This window comes from Nannospalax galili, unplaced genomic scaffold (assembly GCF_000622305.1).
Source record: "Nannospalax galili isolate Female #2095 unplaced genomic scaffold, S.galili_v1.0 scaffold5878, whole genome shotgun sequence".
NCBI classification, from domain to species: domain Eukaryota; kingdom Metazoa; phylum Chordata; class Mammalia; order Rodentia; family Spalacidae; genus Nannospalax; species Nannospalax galili.
Window position 1 is genome coordinate 46,694 of NW_008341338.1, and position 22,892 is coordinate 69,585.

A 22,892-nucleotide genomic window follows, 5' to 3' on the forward strand; every position below is an offset into this window, starting at 1 on the left:
GAAGCCGAATAAGTGTTATTTTTTAAATAAATGGTTGTTGTTAACCACTGTAATAGACATTTTTGTTTATCTGTTCTTTCTGATTACAGAAACATTAATTGCAAAAACATTAGATGCATATAAAAAACCATTAATAACCCTTACCCTTGTACACATGCACACTCAAATTCTTGCATCAAGCTTTTAGATACCATGCTTTCCCCTTGGTTGAAATCCTAAGGACCTCTAGCTATCCAGCCAATGTGGCTTCAGAGGAAGGAACACACCTGCACACTTACACGGCAACCATCAGGTTCACAAGGATTGAGTCTGCTTCATTTTAGTTTTCAAACATAGTATTTAGTTTCCCTATTGGAGCAACCTTTACAATTTTAGGTTTCACTAGTAAAGTACCACAGCTACAGTCAGAAACCTGCAACTTAGAACTGTGCAATAGAAGCAACATGCAGTTACCATCACGCCACTGCCTGATTATGAACACTGAAGGAGGCTTGATGTGACTAATGGCATCTCACAGCTGATGTTTACCTAGAGCTCATGGTGGAGTTTTCTCTTAAATACAGTTTCCAAGAAAAAAGTGTCCCAAACAGTCTCCTTAGGGTTTCCTGCTGTGAATGTGCTTTGTTTGTTGAAAAATCTTTAACAGTCATTGATTCTGAACTAGGGTTTTTGTTTCATTTGATTTTTATTTAAAGTATTGATCAATACTTCTTAATAGCTCTCCGATTTTTTGCATTTAAGTGAATTATGATTTAAAAGAAGAAGAAGCTGATTCTATGGAGCAGTAGGGGCACTTAGTCTCAGCAGTCCCTCTGAGCACATTTTGCTGGTCACCCCTTTATCTAGTAAAGGAAACAAAACAGTAGTCTCAGTAAGGATCAACTCAAGCCATTTGAATGGTGGTCACTGGTCCAACTTAAACTGTCTCTAGAATGATATTACCTACCTGGGGAGCAAGTTTAATTCCTTGGGGTTTTAAAGTGACAGGATTCATTGGGGTGAGTTCCATCCCAGGTAAAAGGTCATAGAGTTTGTCTTCTCTCTTGTCTCCTTTGACCTGGTATCCTCGACCCAGGCCTGTGTATGCCAAATATCCACGGCCGCCCAGTCCTCTCACTCCCGCAGCCCCTACAGGTACATTCATGTAAATTTCTAGGAATGTAAGAAGGCATTAAACTGAATCAAACCACCAGAAAATCACCCTGAATCTTACTGTAATGGAAAAGTTAGCCCAAGTCACAGATTACTGCCCTGAGGACGGACAGAAAACTCTTGGAGTCTAATGTAATGAAACTCAACATAAGGTAAGGCTTATCATGGTCTTTCTTTCTCTCTCTTAAAAGCTATCTTTGGAAGAAGGTGGTATTTTCAAGGCTATTGATAAGTACACAAGTAATTAGAAATTTGGGTGAGAGAGAAAAGTTTCAAGTTCTATCTTCAATTAACCTCCTGTTAACATTTTTCTACAGATTATGCAAGGTTCAGTATGTGCTTATTAAAATATCCCAACATAAGATGACCTCTTGAATTGGAATCAGTCGTAGCATAGAGATTGTTATGTGAATGTCACTGTTTCTGTCAGCAAGTAAGAAATGAATTCAGTGATTCCACCCACCAGTGACTCATTAGAAAAACTTTTAGAAAGCATCTTTTTAAAGTTCACCATCTTTTCTCCTATGGCCTGTCACTGTGAGGCTTAAATTTCCATTGAGTTTCATACATAGATCCCTTTTGATTTTGTTTTTACTATATTGTTGCTTTGATTTCCTATTGATGGTTCAAAAGGATAAACCATTAAATTGATTACTCTTCATCTATGAATATTATTCATTGATTACTTTTCTGTTAATGCTATGTATTATTTTCTCTTGGAATGGAGTTTGTTTTTTCTACATCACAACTGGTTGATAACTTTATAGAAGAATATAGATTAGTTAATGATATGGTTTATATATATGCATCGTGTTTCAGTGACACAATTTGTTATCATCTATTGAACTTATTCTGAATAAAATCTTGATTTCTTTTACATTACAATTATAATTTTTGGGTGATTATATTATGATGACTTATAGAACTTTTAGACTGTTGAAAAGGTCCTAAGATGCTCAGTTCAGTTTTCCTGAAAAATAATAAAACACAGGTAACAGTTCCATAGTAATCTAGGTGTGCCTCCTTTCTTCTATGTCAAACTCAAGAGAATTTATACATCATCTGTTGATATTGCCCTGATGGCTGTCAGAAGGGGAAAACGGGATTCGGCTTCTGATGACTTTCTCCATATCTGAGAACAGCCACACAGAAAATTACAAGGCAGAGACAAACTAGTTTCTTAGAACTAATGAGATCTATATTGCTTGTTACTTACTGAATTCAGAAAACTGCTCAAATGGAGAATTTGTGTAGAATTTAGACACAAAAGATTTGTTGTCTGGTAGTCAGACTGAGTTCCTTTACCTACTTGGAATTTAGACACAAAAGATTTGTTGTCTGGTAGTCAGACTGAGTTCCTTTACCTACTTGGAATTTCTTTAGTTTCCTGTATGCTGGAGAAATGTTGATTTTCTTACTATTTGGCTTTTCAAAGGTGTCACACATAGACAGATATGTACAGACCTGTAAACTCAGCACTTAGGATGCAGAGACAGGAGGTTCTGAGTTCAAGGCCATCCCCTGTATCAAACAAACAAGCACAACAACAACAACAACAACAGCAGCAACAAATGGCTTAGCTCACATATTGGAGGGAGAATTCAGAAGAGAATACCTTGTCTACCCGTTGGACCAAATTAATGATAATTTGTGATTTTCATATAAAGACGATCCCTCCATCAAGTCACCATGAAATGCATATGTGACTGAAATGTTTTTTGCGGTTTGAGATAGTTTCTGTCAAACCATACTATCCAGTGAAAGTTCTGTAATCAGCCACATATTACGGCAAGATGGTGGTCTAATAATGAGAAATAAACAAGAGTTTTGGAGCTAGGTTGTAGTTTGTGAAATTTTACAGGTCCCCAAAAGAATCAAATTTGTATACTAGGCTCATCTATACAATGACTAAATTTTTTCAATAACCAGTTGTAATGTGAAAAAGCAGATTCCAGTAAGATGAGAAATATTGATATAACATTTTGATTTTTTTAATGAATAATTTTCTAGTTCTTTTGTCCCAGTAGACACATCCATTTTGTCTAACACTAGTGAACTATAAATCATTTGAAATCTTGGTGTCACTGTAAGACCAGAGCTGACTGGTATTACCTCTGACAGAAGGAGCTCGGATAAGGGCCCTGTTGCTGAGATGTCCTTTGTTGGCTGGGAAATGAAGACTTGGAATCGCTGCATAGGCTTGGGGGGTATAGAAGACAGGAGCTCCAAGATAGGTGGTGGTGGGATCATAAACATGGCCCAAAGAGTAAGTGTACTCTCCTTGCAGCATGGTGCTTCTTCCGCCTGTGCCCCTTGTATACCTAACGTAACTGTCCTTGTCCACTGGTTTGGCTAAGGTCACTTCAATTGGAGACCCATCTAACACCTGTTATGAAGAGAAAGGAAAAGTCAATTTGAGAAGGTATTCAGGCAACTCAGTATCAATAACACTTGTATGAGTTGCTGCATGTTTACTGACTTCCAGTTCTCTATATCGTCTCTCTTATACGTTCATGCTTATATATCAGCTGAATATTCTCTGAGTCATTTTGTTGGTAAGTAACACAAGATGCCAACAGGTTTGAAAATGACATATTGGCCACTGTCCACTGATATATTAGTTATGAATTTATAACAGAGATACAATCACTGAAACATAAAATTATGAAATATTTTCTATTATGTGTTACATGTGTTTAAAATTACATAGTTATATAAGAAATTTTAGATCATTATGGGTGTAACATAAACTGCACAGCACAGTAAAATGAAGGTGAGAGAAACCAATACAGATAGCTTACGGTTATTAACACCATGCCAGGGGCAGCCCAGTGAGATCTTTGCAACTGGCAGACAGTTACATGTGCTTGTTAGAGCAGGTACGTAATATATAACTGGACCAGAAGAGCGAGGCTAAGGTGGTTTCTACTAAAGAAAAAGGAGGCTGAGAGCCTATTGCATGTTGTCTCAGGTGCTTCTTTGTGAAGCGAACTTTCCATTTGCTGAGAAGTTGAGAGCCAATGAGCAGGGATGGAAGGTACTGGGCATGTGTGAGAGCAGTACTGAGAACTATTGGATCAGGCACCACCTAAAAATGTTCCAAATCATGGCACTACCAAGAAAAGAAAAAAAGGAAATCAATCAATCAATCAATCAATCAATCAATCAATCAATCAATCAGTCAATCAACTGGAGTGTGGTAGTGGGTGCTTATGATTCTAAGGATCAAAAGTTCAAGGCTAGCCTCAGCTACATAGAGTACAAGACAGCCCAGGCTACATAAGACCCTGTCTCAACCTTGCCACCATATCATTGACAACAACAGCTTCATAGTTGTTTCCTTTACATTTCTCTCTCCATGCAATAAAAGTCAATTTTTACTAGGTTAACATCTCTGAATTGTATTTTATTTATTGTGTATGTGTGTGTGTGTGTGTGTGTGTGTGTGTATCTTGCTAGCCCCTCTAAACTGTAACTGTGATTATTACCTTACTATAAACCTTTAAAATCTCACTTTATTTATAAATTAAGCATGAATATTCATAGGTATACTAAGAAGCCTAGGAAATCTTATTTTATTATATTACATTACCCTTAAACAGATTTAGTGTATTTACTAATAATATTACACAGATTTAGCTACATACTGATAAACACTGTTGTAGAATATAAAATATCTAGGTGTAAAAAAATAGGAATGACTGAGCTTTCTGATTGTGGATGCAAAGTGACCAGCTACCTCATGATCCTGGCAGGCACCTCAAGATCCTGTCATCACGCCTTCCCCACCATGATGGGCTATATCTATCCCTTCTTAAACCAGGAGCCGAAATAAAGTGCTCCTTCCTTAGAAAACTGTTAATAAATACCTTTCCACTGTAATTATTCCAATGTAATTACTTACCCTTTAATTTACGATAGCTGAGCCTTCCCAGAAATCATTGTGTAGTCTCAGGAATGCTTACAGAGAAAAGCTAACTTGCAAATTGCTTTCAAAGTACTAAAATTTCTTAAATTTTATTTTTATTTTATGTATGTGAATGCTATGCCTGCATGTGTATAAGTGCACACATGTCATGCAGTGTCTACTGAGCACAGAAGACGGTGTCAGATTCCCTGGAACTGGAGTTACAGATGGTTGTTAGCCCCCATGTGGGTGCTAGGATTCGAATCTGGGTCTTCTGCAAGAACAGCCGGTGCGCTTAACTGCTGAGACATCTCTCCAGCCCCACAAAGTAATAACATTTTTATCATTATAAATGTAATAATCAACAAAGAAATAATGTTTTATGTCATAGTGCCTATTTAAACATGAATTAGTTTTTACTTTCCAGTTTTCTTTTTGTACTTTGAAGTCAGTGCTTTCTCCCCAGACTCCTTTGAAGTCTCCTCAGACTACATAAGCTCCAGACTCCTGTGTCTGAGGCACCTGGCTGGGAAGCCTTCGCATTGTCCTGTAGAGCCAGACCCCATCGATGTCTACCCAGAACTCTCTTCTGGCTACTACTCTAAGCTCTTCTTCAGGGATCCTGGGCCATCTGCATTGTCTTTGGAGTTAGTCAGTGTGGAACCCTGGTAGGAGAGCAGGGAGAGAGACACCATGTATTATCCTGACTCCCTCTCTGGAGGTCTCCTGTACTCACTGCATCACTTGACCAAAGACCTTTCAGATGAGATCCAGGATGTTTAGGGTTGAATGATTCTAGATCACTGCTTCGTTCAAACAGACTGCTCTCCCCTTTCTATCCCATTTCAGGTTCTACTCCTCCTCCAGCTTCTCCCCTTGTGCCTTTGCCTCTAAAATATCCTGAGCTCCAGCTTCTGGAACTGTATTTTGACTCCCTTCTTCTTCATTTACATTTCTGTAATTAATTCCTTTGCCATCTGTTGTATACTGGAACGCTGACTGATCCAAGTCTCAATGGTAAACACTTTGGTGTGTATTTTGTTCTAACAAAATTTGCTGTTCTCCAATTTTCCCTTGATCTTCCCTAATTCTGCTTTAATATTGAACCTTCCAATCATTATTTGCTGTTTGAAAGTATGCCCAATTTTCATAGTTTCTTTTGCATATTATCTTCTTGTTTCTATGAAGATTTTCTGGTTGTCAATGCCTCACTTCTTCCACCGAGCTCTCTACTTTGAAATCACTTCTAATTACACTTATCTCTTGTAATGATACTTAGCTGACCGTACTTTGCATGGGTATTTGTGGAGCTCCAGCTCTTGACAACCATCTTTATGTTGATTACTTTTGCATCCTAGATATTATTAGCAGAAGAATGGTCTGTAGAAGGTTCCTAGTGATTACTGGAATAATATAAATACTAATAGGTTTGTACAGACAAATCAACAATAAGAATAATGAAGTTGATGTTCCCCTGGACCCCATATCTAGAAAGGATTCTAAGTCTCCATATTTGGAAGATCAAGCACCAAGGGAAGAATGACAGGTTGGTTTTTTTTTTGGTATTTTTCTGACCAGCTGTTTTTAAAACACTGCACTACAAAGTGTAGTAACAAGAAATAGGAATTGGGGAAAAAATGAAAATATTTTAATCCCTTCTTCCTGAGAAAATTGAGGGCTTAGTAACTTGTCCAAATCAGGAAAAGTTAGGGCTAGACATGTTAGCCATCTCTCTTCTCTATTTCCTTTCTATCACTTCTTTGCACGCCTTAAAGGATGGCGGCCTGCCAGAGATGGGGAAAGCTGGGGAAGATGGACTCAAGGATTTCTCTCTGGAATAGCGTGTCCATAACAAGTTTGGACAAAATCTGAACATATTTTAAAAACAATGCTTTTTATCAATTCTTTGAGAATATCATTTAGTGTATTTGAATCATATTCAGAACCCCCCCATCTCCTCTCAGATCTACCCCCATTTCATGTCCTCTATTAGTTTTTAAAGGGCTATTGAGTCTAACTGCATTCCCCAAATGCTCTTGGGTATGGGTGTATCCCTTGAAGCCTGGTCAATCTACCAGGCATCCCACCCTTAAACAAACTGAGTCTCCTGCTTCCAACAATAGTTCCTCAGATAGGGTGGAGCTTCTTGTCCACTTCCCCCATTAATTCTGTCTTTTTTTTTTTTTTCTGCCTGGACTTGTGCAAGTCTTGTGCATGCTGATACAAGCACTGTGACTTCATATGTGTAACTGTCCTGTCATGTCATTTTTTCCTGTTACATTACCTTTCCATTTAAAGCTTTCATAGCTTCAACTGCATCTTCTCGGTTACTGAAATGCACAAAAGCATAGTCTCGAATCTTCTTCACTCTTTCCACAGCACCTGCAGATAAAATGCCAGCAACACCAAAGTTGAGTCAGTGTTGGCAATGGTGTGGTTAGCTGCCAAGCGTATAAGCATCCAGTGAGACTCCTTTGTATGTCCAGGTTTAAAACTCTGTATAATTAACAGAGGCTTTCTTTGCAATAAAAAAATATAGTCTGATTTATTATAAATAACTATGGATTTGTGTTTTCTAATTCCTAGATTATAAGATAATTAAGGATATGTTTAACAGAACGACATCTTGCTTTGTGTCTCATATAATATAAAAGATAATGTCCTATATGTGGTAAAGTAGTATCCAATTGATTTGAACTCATTTATTTGTCACCTTATACACACTGATTAAAAAATGTTGATGTTGCAGCTGGAGAGATGGTTCAGTTGTTAAGAGTACTTACTACTCTTGCAGAGGACCTGGGTTCAGTTCCCAGCACCCACACAGTGGCTAACACCCATCCTTAACTCTACCAGGGATCTGACTCTCTCTTCTTGTCTCAGTGGGCATTGGATGCACGTGCTGAACTTATTTATATGCATGTAGGCAAAACACTCATACACATAAAAAATTTAAAAAAACTATAAAAAATGCTGATGTTTTATTTGGGAGGTTCAAGGCCAAGGTAGAAGAGGAAGAAGATGCAAGGGAAGCAGGGGGCATGAAGCAGCGTGATGCAATACATTTCTAAACTGGTCAAGACTAGCAAATGTGAGTTAGCCTTCCAGATTCAAGATCACCCTAACATGTGGTTTAATGACTGCAAATTACTTTCCTTTGGAGCAATTATAGACCTGTAATTTAAGGATAATTTATAATATTTATATAAATTAATTCAGCCTTTGTCTTCTTATGACAATAATTATATAGAGCAAAATTATCTGGCTAGACTAAGAAAATTAAATAAAGCTATGTGAACCCACGAAGTGTGGGCCGTATAATAACTGAACTGTTAAGATACTGTCTTTGTTCCCTTCTGCGATGGGTGGGATGATGACTACAGCTCCATGGCTGATGGTAACTGAGTAGAATCAGCCAGGATGGCCTCCATCTTTCGACTCCAATCTTCTCCACTGGTCCATAGCTCCCTGAGAAAAAGTCTGCTTTAACTGCACCAGAGGTCATCCTCAGCTCGTTCTTGCCTAGTGCCATGACCGCAAACACAAGGCCAGTCTCTCAGTAAGTACAAGTGCAAGCAGGAAATACTATCTCTCAGTTCACATGCATGTCTGTCATTCACTAGTTAAGTACATGAGAATGAATTTGAGTTTTTGAAATTCTTAGTGATGCTGAAATCACTGTGAATTTTGAGTGATAACATCTACATACACCTGCTTATGGAAAACCTGATTTGCGACAGTTTGGCCACATAAAATAAATTAGAAAGTAGGCATTTGTGTAATACAAGTTGGCTTTCTCCCATCCAAGTATTAACCAGACCCAACCCAGCTTAGTTTCTAAATGGACAAGAACCATGCTCAGGGATATATGCTCATACACTAGATATTTCTGTAATAGTATTGACCACAAGGTTTATTTTAAGATATTCTTTATTGCACAGAAGTTTGCTTATTGACTCAGCATTATTTGGTATAGGATAAGAACCTGGAGTGTTAGTGATAACTATTCATAATCATTATTCACTGGCATCAGCATTATCCATCAACAAAGAACAAATAGATTCTCTGAAATCCCAACAAAGGCAATTAGGACCGAGAAACCTCAGTTTCACTTGGGGACTTAAGAAATGCAAATTTTTGGACTCACTCAGATGGGACAAGCAATCTGTGTTTTATGCTGCCCTCCAGATGACTCAGACACTAAACTGTTGTAGTGTTGGATTTCATGGAATGGCTGTGTTAGGCCGACAGCAGACACCCTTGTACTACATGGCAATAGCATATTGCTGGCCTGGGTTTCCAGTGTGATTTTCATCTGTTTGCCAGAATATTGATATAACATATTTCCATGCCAATCAGCGTTTAAATGATATTTTATATGGTCAGATATGCTGGAACTATATAGCTTCTGTTAAAGGACCAAAACTTTAAAAATAATTAAAAAAATTTTATTTATTATTTTTATTTTATGTGTATGAGAGTACTGCTTGCATGTAGGTAGGTGCACTCATGCCGTGCAATGTCCTTGGAGGCCAGAAGAGCATGTGGACCCCCAGAAACTGGAGTTGCAAACAGTTGTTGGCTGCCATGTGGGTGCTGGGAATCAAAGTCCAGTCCTCTGGAAAAATAGCTGGTGCTCTTAACTGCTGAGTCATCTCTCCAGTCCCTAAAAACAATTTTTTAAATGTTGTTTTCCTCTAGCCTTGATATACTATTTCATTTTACTGGGAAAGAAATTCGTAGCTTCGAATTTCTCCTTTCCACACAAAAATATCTTCTGCTAGTTGTTCACATTCTTTTGCAGAATGTGCAACAGGATAAACAGGATATTCTACACATCACTGCAGAGCCCTGAGGTTGTGCCACTGACCCAGGAACTACATTAGAATTGCTGGACGTGTCTTAGGTTCCAGAGGAAAAGAGGTAATGTGGGGGAGAGGGGTCACAGAGGGTCATAGAGAGACAGAGACAGAGAGACAGAGATAAGAGTGTAGGAGCTGGCTGGCAGTTATTATTTTCATAGTTTCTAGGGTATAGGGTCTGAGCACATTTCTCTTAGATGTGCAGACTAGGAAAACTGACGTTTATTGACTATAAAAGGAAGCAGCCTTTTTGCAGCTTGTCATTCCAACCCCCTTCAAAACAAAAGTACTATTTTTTTAATCTATGCAAATTGAAACTAAACTGTTTATTTTACCTTCCAGAAGTCAAGACAGTAAAAGACAACAAAATTTATCATTCTAGTTTAATCGACATAACATTGGAAATTCCATGAACTTTCGTTCTTATAGAGAAGAAGTAGCCAAGAAATTTGATGCTAACTAAATTTTCTTCCATTTTTCTGGTTTGTCTTTTTATTTTGAGATGGGATCTTACTCTACAACCCAGGCTGACCTCCTCAAACTAATGATCATCCTGCTTCAGTCTCCATGATGTTGGGATTACAAGTCTCCTCCTCCTCCTCCTCCTCCTCCTCCTCCTCCTCCTCCTCTTCCTCCTCTTCTTTCACTATTGCAGCCCGCGCTGGCTCCTGCTCTTTTTGGTGTTTCTTAGATAGATGTTACTTTCATCAGATTTTATAAAACAGTTTTTGCCTTGACCAAGACTATTTTAATGTGGGTGGAAAATAAGTATTGTTCATGCTGAGGAAGCAAACCCCAAACCCAAATGGGTGAGATACACAAAACAGACACCAGTTGCTGTGCTTACAATTGCATCAACTTTCAGCACTCAGCCTACATGTGACTTCCCTCCAACATGACTTTACTCTGCATTCCAAGAGTAGGATGTCTTAGCTGTTACTTTCCTGGAACATCTTAAATTCCTTCCACACACAGCTCATGTCTTAATCCCTCCCACAGTGCCTGGCACATTGGAGCTACTGAAAGAATGACAGTTGCATGAATGGAGGGGTGAAGGGAATGAGGATGGGCATGGTTTCAGAGTTGTTATATATGGGCTCTGACAGCTGCTAGTTGTGTGACTAACTACTCTGGGCTCTGGTTTTCTTTTCTAGAAAATAACAGAAGTAGTAAAGGATCTAGCAAAGGATCCTATATTATAAGGTCATTGTGATGAATCAGCATCAAGCGATGTGAACATGACCTCTATAATTCCTAGTATATGGTGAAGTGGAAGATTATTTGCAGTTTCTGTATTAGCCGTGGATTCATAGATGTTGCTAAGTAACTACGCCATAATCCGAAATGTCAGGGAAAGCAGAATTCCCGAGGCTGAAGGAAGATAAATGTTTGAGAAATCTTTAAAAAGAGAAAAATAGTATCCTTATCAATTATCTGTAGAGTGAATCAAAAGTCTATCATTCTGTCATACCTGTAAAATTGTTTCCACCTAGAGTTGGAAACAGAAAGCCTGAGCATATGAATATTCTCGGAAGGTTTAACAACAGCTCTATAACCCATCCTTACCACTGTCCTATAGGACTTTCAAGAAGCCTGAGAAATTCCAAGTCATAGGAAGATGTTACTGTGATAAACAGGCTGTTGTTGTTGCATATGTCCCCACATATACTAATCCCACAATATGGTCTTGCAAAAAAGAGGATTGCCCATGTTCCAAAACTTGGGAAGTCAGGCATCCTGTATCTTGGAGACTTTCAAGTGTGCTAGAAAACCAACAATTTAAATCCCACGATAAAGAAATGTGCTTTAGTTAGCAAAATCTGGTGTTTACAGACTGATTTGACCATGGTGGGCATTTCTTAGTAACCTCTAACAGTTTGTAGAGTTGATGCTCTGAACTGGCTTTGGGACATGTTCCATTGGATACTGCTTTGTGAAATGCTTTACCTGTGTAAAGCAGTGTTGTATGTCTTGTAGTGAGAAGAAAGAGGAAGAGAGCTAGTCTTCTGGCTTGGCATTGAAACTGAAAAGTACTTTTCAGGTGAACAGCAGCTACCGATCCCCTGGCGTTGACCTTCTATTCCTTTTTCTTCATGACTGGGGGATTCCTTTGATTGTCACTTCCTTATTCTATGTCCAAAGTCACAAGTATATTCTGTTTAGACGAGTGGGTCTCACCTGGTGGAATGCTGCCTACCCCTAGGGCATATATGGAAATGTCTACAGGCTGTTACCTACAGGAGGTTGCTATTGCCATATGGTAGGAAGGGGCCTTGAATGCTGCTGAATAGCCTGAACTCTGCTGTACACCCTGAAATCTGCCTACCACCGAGGATGATTTGTCCCAAAATGTTAGTAGCAATGAGACTGGAAAATCTGCCTTAGTCCTACAGTAGGGGGCATGTATCCACTAGACCACGTATCCACTAACAGGGTAAACATTTGCATGGCATGTCTTGTACCCAGGCCCACAGACTGAGTGAGGACAGAGGGGTTATTAAAAAGGAAAAGAAATCACAGAATTTATGGTTTAGAGAAGGAAATGTATATTCACTGAATAACTACAGAGATGAATATAAATCATAATATTCCTAAATGCTGTAGAACAATATGTCTCCATTTTCTAGTTCAAAGATGAGGAAGTAACATGAATAATCTGCAGTCAGTTATGAGAAAGAGCTAAATAAAAATTATTCTCTTTAAGGCTATGGAGAATGACCTCAAGCACAAGTGCTTTTAAAGTACATTTTAAAAAGGAGTCATATATATATATGTATATATATATATATATAATACCTGGTTTAATATTGTTGAATTCCTTTTCAATCATCTCTTCAGAGGTAGACAGCATAAGATTCCTTACATACAGAATTTTCACTGAAGACATCGTGTCTTCATCAACTTCTACTTCTGGCTCTGCCCAGTCCACTGCAATAGGGTGTCCCCACAACTGAATTCTTCCTGTTGACAATGATCACAACAATGATTAATTATTTAGGAATCAGGACATCATCTCAGCTCATACTGATGGCCTTTTAAATTGAACTGACCCTTAAGGTCTTGAGAGACTAAGACCACTAAAAGAGGTTATTATTGATTTTAAGACATTTAAATAAATATGAGTTGGATAGAAGAGAGTTCTCTGTTACTAGTGGCTTATTATAATGATTGAGTGTAAAGAGAATTAGGATGTGGTTTGAAATGGAAAAGAAATGAGGAAGCAGTGAGCATGTTTGGCTCCTAGGACAGCTTTTACATGGGGATGGTAGCTGTTTAAGGTGAGATAGCGAAAGCCGCGAAAGACAAAGGGTGGACTTAGGACTCAGACATGGAATCTGACTCCCACAGAGCATTAAGAGGTCACTAGGACAGTATCTGCTGTCAGTGGAATGTGCTGTGATATTAGCCAGGCACCACCATCGAGAAGATGTACACAAAATGATACTTGAGCATGAGTAGATGGGAACAGGCATTATGTGTTTGTTCTCTGTCCCTCACACTTGATCCAGGGCTCAGACCAACTGTGTTCTTTCTATATCCTCTGTCTGAACATGGACAGCTTGAGAGTTTAGAGAAAAAATATTTTTAAAATTCTAATTCAATAAGGGCAATAGAAAAATTGATAATAAAAAGTTTAGCCCCCCTTAAAAGAGTAGCTCCTACCCAAGACTACCCTGTTCTTGTTCTTCTGTAATTAGAACTTACTGGATGTTTGTCACTATACTGTGTGCTTCCTGTAGGCCCTCTTGGTTCCTTCTTACTGTAAACTTGTGGAAGCAGGGAAGGGAGGTGGAACTCCCAGTTTTACAGAGGAGGCAATGAGCTTTATGTCACTTGCACAGAGCTTTTTCCCTTCACTTGTCCCCTTTGGTTTTTACCACTCAATTCTCAATTCCAGGAGGTTGAGATCAGTGTTGTAGTGCTGAAAAGAGGAGGAACGTCAACTCGAGTTCCAAATTTTATTCAAAACTTGAGGGTTTTTTAAAAAAAAAATTCATTGTTTGGAATTGTAATGGTGACTGACCTGGCAGGATAAACCCATTGGTGCAATAGTGGCATGAATGTTACGGGGTTAGCAACCATTTTCTGGCTGAATTTAAGACCTACTCCACAGGAGGAAACACATGCCTGGCCTGGCACTGCAAATCTGGCCAAGAACCCATGGTTGGGGGTGCCCAGGCACCAGGGATGAACCTACTATTATTATTTTGCTAAATAGACATTGTATCAAATTGCCCTCTAGATTCATATCTCTCTACCCATTAATTAGTGAAGCTCTCAGACCCTGACTGTTGACTGAGCTGTTGGAGAGGACAGAATACTATAAACAAAGAGATGAAAATGAGTATAGTGTTATCTGGAACATTGGTTCTGTCCTGATAGAAAGGAGAATTTCTGTTGGGAAATAAAATACATGGTTGTGAAGGACTAGAGGGCATAGAAAAAGGACTTGAAAAACAGATTTAGATGTAGTCTTGGTACTACAGTGGTGCCCAAGAACAGGGTGGATACAGGGAACTTTTCCAAGGTAGAAAGGTTGGTGTTACCAAAGGGGGAAAATGAATAAGGTGGCAAAATATTAAGTGCAGGTCACTGAGAGACTTAGGATGCTTCTTGACTAAGGCCTTGGATTGAGAATCAGGGTCACTAGGCAATTAAGGATGAAGAAGCTGTGAGGGAAAGCAACACAGAAGAATCTCCACCTCCTTAACAGATTTGTAAGTTTTGAAGCTGTATAATCTTTCTCAAGCCAGAAGCTATTTTCCAAATTTTGAAAAATTCTAGAATAGAATAGGAATAGAGAACACAGAAATGAACTAACAATCCTATGGCTACCTAATTTGTGACAAAGGTATCAAAAACATGCAATGGAAGAAAAGACTGCCTATTCAACAAACAGTAGTGGAAAAACTGGATATTCATTTTCAAAAGAGTAAATTTAGATTTATGTCTTTCTCACTATACAAAAGCAATTCAAGGCAGACCCAAGGCCTTGATTTAAATCCGGAACCTGAAACCACCAGAGGAAAATGCAGGGAATACACTTCATGACAGAGGTACAGGAAAGAACTTTCGGAACAGAACTTCAATGACTCAAGACAGACCTAAGAATCAACAAATGGGACTACATGACATTTTTAAAGTTTCTGCATGGCAAAAGTAATTACCAGCAGAGCAAACAAACAGGCCACAGAAAGAGAAGTGTAGCTATACATCAGACAGGTGGTTAATACACAGAATTTACAAAGAACTGTGAAAATTAAACACACACACACACACACACACACACACACACACACACACAGAGGTGCTCCGAACCCCAAACTGCCAGTCAACAAATGGGCTAATGAAATGAACAGATAATTCTAAAAAAAAATAAAAATAAAAAAACACCAATGGCCAATAAGTATTTAAAAAGTGTTTATCATCATTAATCCTCAGGGAAATGCAAATTCAAACTACTTTGAGATACAACTTGGCCCAAGTCAAGAGATCTGACTAAAAATGCTGTGAGGATGTGGGGAAAGTGAGACCCTTATTCATTGTGGGTAGGAGTGTAAACTAGTACAGCCATGATGGAGTTCAGTATGAAAATTTCTCAAAAAAATTAAAATCATGGGGCTGGAGAGACGACTCAGCAATTAAGAGCACTGACTGCTCTTGCAGAGGACTTGAGTTCAATTTCCAGCACCCATATGGCAGCTAATAACTATATGTAACTCCAGTTCCAGGGTATCCAACACCCTCTTTTGACCTCCATGGGCATTGCATGACACAGGTACACTTACATAATGCAGGCAATATAGTCATACACATAAAATTAAAAAAAATAAAAACGGAGGCACCATATGACCCATCTATACCATCCCTGGGCATATACCCAGAGGAGCCCCTATCCTACCACAGAAATATTTGAACATCTGTGTTTATTGATGCTCTATTCATGGTAACAAGGAACTCAAAACAGCCTTAATGTCCATCAACAGGTGAATGGATAATGAAAATGCAGTACTTACACACAATAGAATTTTATTTTAGCATAAAGAAAAATGAAATAATATTAAGCAAGGTAAACCAAACTTAGACAAAACCCGCATGTTCGCTGTCATTTGTAGATTGTAGTTTGCAATCTATATGCGTATGTGTTTGTATATAAATGGGTATAAATGTGGGTAAAGCTTGAAAACTTAGTAAGGAGACCAAAAGAAGGTAAAAAAGTGGTGTGGAGGAGGGAGGGAGAGGGCAAAAGGACTCATATGATATGAAAGTGGAAAAGAGGCTGGGTGGGGAGCTTACAAGGGAGCGTCAACAGAGGTGGAAAAATACAGGAGATGGCAGGGAAGGAGGATCTACTAAAATACATTTTGTTTAAAAATGCCATAATAACCTTGTATGCTCATTAAAAAAAAGCACATATGCAAGGCTAGGGACATCACGGAGCAGTAAAGTGCTAATCTAGATTGCTCAAGACTCTGTTCCACGAACAGCACCATTAAATAAAAGAGCAATCAGGGAAAACTGCGTAAGGACAAAATAAACCCAGATGTTTCGTGGTTTTGCTCTGGTGGCTCCCACAGTTTTCATGAGAAGAGTTGATTCTATGTGTCTGACCTGTCGCTCTAGGTATTTTCTTACATTAATATAAATTCATGTTAGCACCTGGCTTCCTGTACATTTCGGTTAATATTTTACAGCAAGCCAAGCACCTTGAAACATTTTTCCTGGGTTGATCTTACCCAGGCAATGTCTTGGTGGTTTATTAAGCTCAACAGTTGGACGTTAGTGCCCACATGGAGCTGGAGCACCTAACAAAGTTGTCTCAGGAGACTTTTAATTTTTCTTCTCTCCAATTAGAGATATAAAAAATTAAGGAATCATAGTAAAAATATATCACTTAGTGGCCCTGGGGACCATGCATCACAGGCTTGCATCTATATTGTAATGGATGATACACCCCACTTCCAACAAGCCTGAAAACTTAATTTCTATGAAGATATATCCATGATTGACTTATTTAAGTTTTAGGAGATTTTTCATTTAAGATTCATTATAGGATTGCTGGTGTTCATATTTCTCTCAATTCAGAGTATGTAAATTTCCAAAGCACATCTATGAAATCTTTACAGAAGTGAATCAGCTTTAAGAAAAATAAGAAATATGTAGAGCTTAAACTATAGTCTAACAGAAGATGTGCAGGGGAAACTGAAAGGGCATGAGCTCAGGCCTGCCTTCTGTATGGAACGCAGCACAGGCAGGATGAGATCAGGTGGGAGTCAGTGGTTATAGGAGATTCTCCGTAGGAAAGACTCACCTGGCAGCAGCCTCCTCCTGGCCATGGCTGCTGCACGGTGACTCTCATACTCCACAAAGGCAAAGCCCCGGTTTTTGGTTTTATCTGCAGCACTTGGGTAGACAATGACATCAACAACTCCTTCTGTGACCTTTCTCATCTCCGATAAGATTTCTTCTCTCTTTTTGGTTTTAGGGATTCCTCCTACGAACAATCGGCAGTTGTCCACGCTGGCACAGACCCCTAGGAGACGCCCATTTCTGAGAAAAGAACAATTTTCAGTGGTGAGAATCTGTGTAATTAAGAATGGTTACAGAGGTTGCAAATGTATAAAATATTTCTGTGACAGTATTTTTTTTCCTCTCTTCATAAGTAGTTTATTTTTAAAGCAGTATCTCTCAAATACAAAGTAAAATCAATACTGAATAGTTAACTCACAAGATTAGCACAAAGGTTTTTTTTTAAAGTGTTGAAAAGTTCTTTATTTTTATTTTGTGTGTATGAGTGTATTGCCTGCATGCATGTAAGTGCACCCTTGTCCTGCAATGCTTGCAGAGGTAAAAAAAAGGGTGATGGTTGTTAGCTGTCATGTGGATGCTGAGAACTGAACCCAGGTCCCCTGCAAGTTCAGCCAGTGCTCCTAACCACTGAGCCATCTCTCTAGCCTTGACAGTGTGATTTCTTTAGAGATATTAAAAGATGTTTCATTATGGACTGGACTTTTTATCCCTTTGTGTTGCTGGACATTGAATCCAGGATCTTGCACATGCAGACAAACATTCTACCACTGAGCTACATACCCAGCCCTGAACTTTGAATTTAGGAAAAAAAAAGATGTAGAGCCTAGAGGTGAGTAGCATTTGGTCTTTTTAGACTAGATATGGGCTCACCAATTGTGGTCCAACCTCATCATTTCTTGACGCACTCCAGGTGGACGACTGCTACATCTGTCTCTCCTCCTTATGTTACCTATTTGCCCACAACATTGGGGTTCACCTCTCTATATATTTCATTTCTTTTCTAGCTAAACAGAGAAGCTGTTCTGACATGATTGCTGTTAAAATGAGTCCCCCAAAACTTTTTTAAAAATTAATAAAGAGACAGCAAAACGTTTCAGTGAATCATGGTATCTGCCGCCAAGCCTGATATCTGAGTGTGATTCCTTGAGCCCACATGGTGGAACCCTAGAACCAACTGCTGCGAGTTATCTTCTGAACTCCACACTCCTGGTGCATGCACACAAGCACATGCATACACATACAAAATAAACAAAATGTAATAAAAAATAAAATAGTCCCTTGTATGCAACAGATATCCATGTCATCTTTTTAAAAAATATATATAAAGGACCCTGTGAAATGAACAAAATAGGTGTTTACCCCATTTTACAGATGAAGGACTTGAGACTCCAAGAAATTAAATGATTTGGTGAAGGTTTTATAGGTTTGCCAGATAAACTGGCCCCGAGATCTCAATCCCTGTTAATTCCACTTTCCTAATTAGCAAGGTGAGGGGTGCCTTCAATGGTAGAAGTTAGATAAGTTTTAAGTGTCCATAATCTTTTATTAAATAACACCCCTCTTGGGAATGTACCCTAGTAAACAGAGGTGAGCATCAACCTCTTCCTCCTTGTCCTCTTCCTCCTCCTCCTCCTCCTCCTCCTCTTCTTTTTTGAGACAAGTTCTCACTGTGTAGCCCTGGCTGACTCATTACTCCTGTAGCCCAGCTAGCATAGAACTTGCTTTGTAGGCCAGTCTGTCCTCGATCTCACAGAGATTCGCCTGCCTTTGCCTCCCAAGTGATGCAATTAAAGGCGTGTGCCACCATACCTGGCAGCATCAAGCTTTAGTATAAAGATAGCCACTGTTATTTAAAATCTCTCCCAGATTGGAAATGAGCAGTGCCTCACAATGCAGAGCTGGTCTCAGGCAGCTGTTTTGAGATACCATTTCCTGTGCCTGTAAGCTTCCTCATTGTATACTATGTTATATATACTTATTACCCCTGGTTCTTTATTACTAAGTGTTGCCAGGTCATCCAAAAATGTCTGCCCGTTTCTAAATGTCCTTTTGAGTGAGTGGTGTTGCTCCTGGCTGAGAATCTCTAGTAAACAGAAGATGGACTTTTATACTACAGAATGCTCTGTAGTCAAAAGTAGTAAAACAAAATACTTTATAATATGTTACTCAGTTTCTTTTTTAAAAAAGTAAAAATAAATATGAGAAGTTGATTTTGATTAAAAACAAATAGAGAACCTGGAAAGACAGTAAAATGCCAACATAGTTATCTCAGGCACCAGGGTTGTGGAAGAATGGTTTAAACTATTAAACTCGATGATTTTTGATGTTTTGTATATGTTAAGTATAGGCTGGTGGCTTTTGTAAATAACACCAAGTTATTAAAAACAGATGAGGTAGCCTTAAAAAGAACTCCTTGTTAGTTATGAATAAAATCTCTCTTCTAGGTGAATGGGAGATTGATCTGATTTTTTTTGGAAGTAGTGGCTCTTGGTCATGGGTCAGGTATTCTGACCAGGCTGGGGCTACTGTCTGGTGATTTCCTGTACTTTGCAGAAGAAAGAAGGACAAGACCAGACTTGACCAGCCTGTCTTATTCTGGTGCTCATTTTCCAAAGACTGGTTTCTTGGGAGGTGGGGAGACCGATAAAGTGATCTTATTATTTTATTGTTTTATTTTATTTAGACAGAACCTCATGTGTCCAAAGATGGCCTTGAATTCACAATGTAGCCAGGGATGACCTGATCCCTTTAGTTCATTTTCTTAAGTGGTAGGCTATCACGCTGGTTTATATGGTGCTGAGATTAAACCATAGGCTTCGTGCATTGTAGGTAAGCACTCTATCAAATGAACTACATCTCTAGCCTCCCCCCCCCAGTTGTATGTATTTTAAATTTCACTTTAAAAAGGACAAATGCCTCTCTTTTATATTTGCTTAGAAATGATATTATTTTTGATGGTTAGGGATCTGGCATCAGTTACCAGCAGGGGGAGTCTAAAATGTCTAATTCTTATTTCTAAATGTATGTGGCTTGTCAACACCCTTTCCCAGAACTGCCTGGAGACAAAAATCCATCTCTTACAAGCTGAGGACATGACTTTAATGACTTTAGAAGCCAGGCATTTAGAGGATGTTCAGTGAATATTTGATGGGGAGGAAGATGATGTGATAATTGTGGGCCTTTTCTGGGTAAGAGCCTTATCCATCCCCTGAGAAATGGTGGCTGACAGCAAAGTGAAGGTCATTGCTTTTTTCTGGAAGAAACGTTTCTCCCTGGCAGGATTGAACTAAGGCAAAGAAGCCGCAGTCAGGTTGGCTCTGGGGTCTCTAGTCAGTCAAGTTTATGTTGCAGTTTTCCCACCCTCTAATTTGTCGAGTATCTCTGTGCCTTTCTGTTGGTTCTGACTCTAACTGGAGATTTTCCTGAGATTGTAGTCATTCTCTCTTTCCACATTCTTCAACATATGTCTCCTCCTCATCTTTTCCTTCCTCCTCCCTCACCAATCTCACAAACTTGCATAGCACCTGATATCTGTGTGGTACAGAGGTTTGTATGCTTTATCTTAATCTTCCACAGCATCTTGTGATATAGGTCTATTTTTATCTTTGTTTAATAGAAAAGACACTGAAATTCGTTGATGATACCGTTAATTATCAGCCACCATGGCAGACTGGCTATTTATTTTTGATACTCTATTTTATATTTTATAATTATTTATTACTTTTATTTTATCTGTATGAGTATTTTGCCTGCATGTATTTAAGTACACCATGTGTCTGCAGTGCCCATGGAAGCCAGAAGAAGGCATTGGATCCCCTGGAATTGGAGTTAGTGGACAGTTGTCAGCTACAATTACTAGGAACTGAACTTGGGTCCTTTGGAAGAACAGCCAGTGCTCTTAACCACTGGGCCATCTCTCTAACCCCTTGATACTCTATTTTCAGAAGTATTGGCAGGCCCCAGTAAGCAACCATGTATTGATTAGATACAACAAACTCCCAATTGCTTACATAGCTGATTCTACATACATTTCAACTCAAAGCCACTTCAGGGTAGTTTTTATTGCTAGTATATCCAGATTTCATGGAAGACCAAGGGATAGGGAATCTTCAGATCACTGAAACAATATCACAATGATATTGCAAAGTAGGGTTAAATTATGGTTTTGTATAGTCCTTTCCAAACACTTTAGTGCACATTATTTTGTATGATAAATGTTCAGAACATCTCTGTGTGGTGTGATCATGCACTAAGGATAAAAGTGTTGTTCAAAGAAGTCAAGGATTTCTCCAAAAGGACAAACGCCTCCTGGGCTCCCAATTCTGACTCCAGTCTTCTATACACTATGCAGATTTCTTTTGGGCCTGTAGAGGCATGTGTGGGACAGGAGGCCCCTTTGTATTTACTCTTAGACTGATCTTGGAATTGACTTGCTCAGGCAGTAGCAGTGGACACATTTGTGCCTTTCTTCATGTAGCTAAAGAATTTAAGAAAAATGATCTCATTTTTTGATTCACAGAATTATGAGGAAGTATAATGATTTATTATACTTCCTTATAAGAAGGAGGAAAAAATTCTTGGTGGGAAATGTACTCTTCCTCCATCATCAAGTTTAAGATTCTGTCAATTTTAAAGTCCATCCACATTTCAGGAAGGGGATAAATGTAGAAAACGGAATTGCAGAGTTGAACTCTGATAATTTTTAACATCTGTCAATTTGTTACTATGTCCTAAACACTGTATTAAGCATATAAAAATCTTCACAATTAGACCTATGAAATAGGCATCTCCATTTTACAGATGAAGAAATTGAGACACAGAGAGGCTAAACTACTTGCTAGTTCTCAGTGAAGCATGGTTGACCCTCCCCAAATTTTGTTATTATCAATCTTTTCCCCAGATGGCTTCCCTTAAGAAATGATTTATGGCAGACTTCTGTTCCAAGTCAAGTTTTCAGAACTCAGAGAGCTTTATAAAAACATGCTGGTGGGACTAGAGAGATGGCTCAGCAGTTAAGAGCACTGGTTGTTCTTGCAGAAGACCCGGGTTTGATTCCCAGCACCCACATGGTGGTTAACAACTGTCCATACCTTCAGTTCCAGGGGATTGAATGCCCACTTCTGACCTTTGCTGGCATTGCACAACATGGGTGCATTTACACATGTGCATAAAATAAAAATAATAAATAAAATATTAAAAAAATCCATATTGGTTACATAGCCTTAGCTATGTCCTGGCACCCTCTTATGGTCCCTTGGTTCTAAACACCATCTATATTTGATTGATGCACAATTTATGTTGTAACTGGGCCCCTCTCCTGCTTCCACTCTCATGCAGTCACCCCACATCTCCCCTGGGGTGTCTGTTGAGCGTCTTCAGGGCCAAGTCCCTTGAATAGAGTGTTTCAAGTGCTTCTGTTTCTCCAGGTCTTTCTATCTCCATGGCTTTCCCACTCCCACAGACACTTGGACCCAAATCCTATGTATTTCCTCAAATTTTGAATACCATTGCTCTATACACCCCAAATCTAGCAGTTGTGGCCTTTATGCTTCCTTGGTATGCCCAGTTCTTGCCATCTTTGCTGTGACTTCTCACCTAAATCACCATCATCCCTTGTCTAGGTCTAGACCATGGAGCAGTCTTCTTCTGGTTTCCTTCAT

At 38.9% G+C, this 22,892-nt stretch overlaps 1 protein-coding gene across 4 annotated transcripts in view; it reads right to left on the bottom strand.

Annotated features, from left to right (window-relative positions):
* The window catches only part of A1cf (APOBEC1 complementation factor), a 51,025-nt gene that overhangs the window by 9,156 nt on the left and 18,977 nt on the right, over positions 1–22,892 (bottom strand). For 3 of the 4 annotated variants that reach the window (XM_029565196.1, XM_008836751.2, XM_029565197.1), the window contains exons 4-8: positions 17,234–17,472; positions 12,718–12,882; positions 7,344–7,441; positions 3,265–3,538; positions 947–1,152 (exon numbers count right to left, since the gene is read on the bottom strand). In XM_029565196.1, coding sequence (XP_029421056.1) covers positions 947–1,152; positions 3,265–3,538; positions 7,344–7,441; positions 12,718–12,882; positions 17,234–17,472 — 982 coding nt within the window. The remainder of the gene's footprint in view (positions 1–946; positions 1,153–3,264; positions 3,539–7,343; positions 7,442–12,717; positions 12,883–17,233; positions 17,473–22,892) is intronic. The other variant, XM_008836752.2, reaches the window with a different exon arrangement.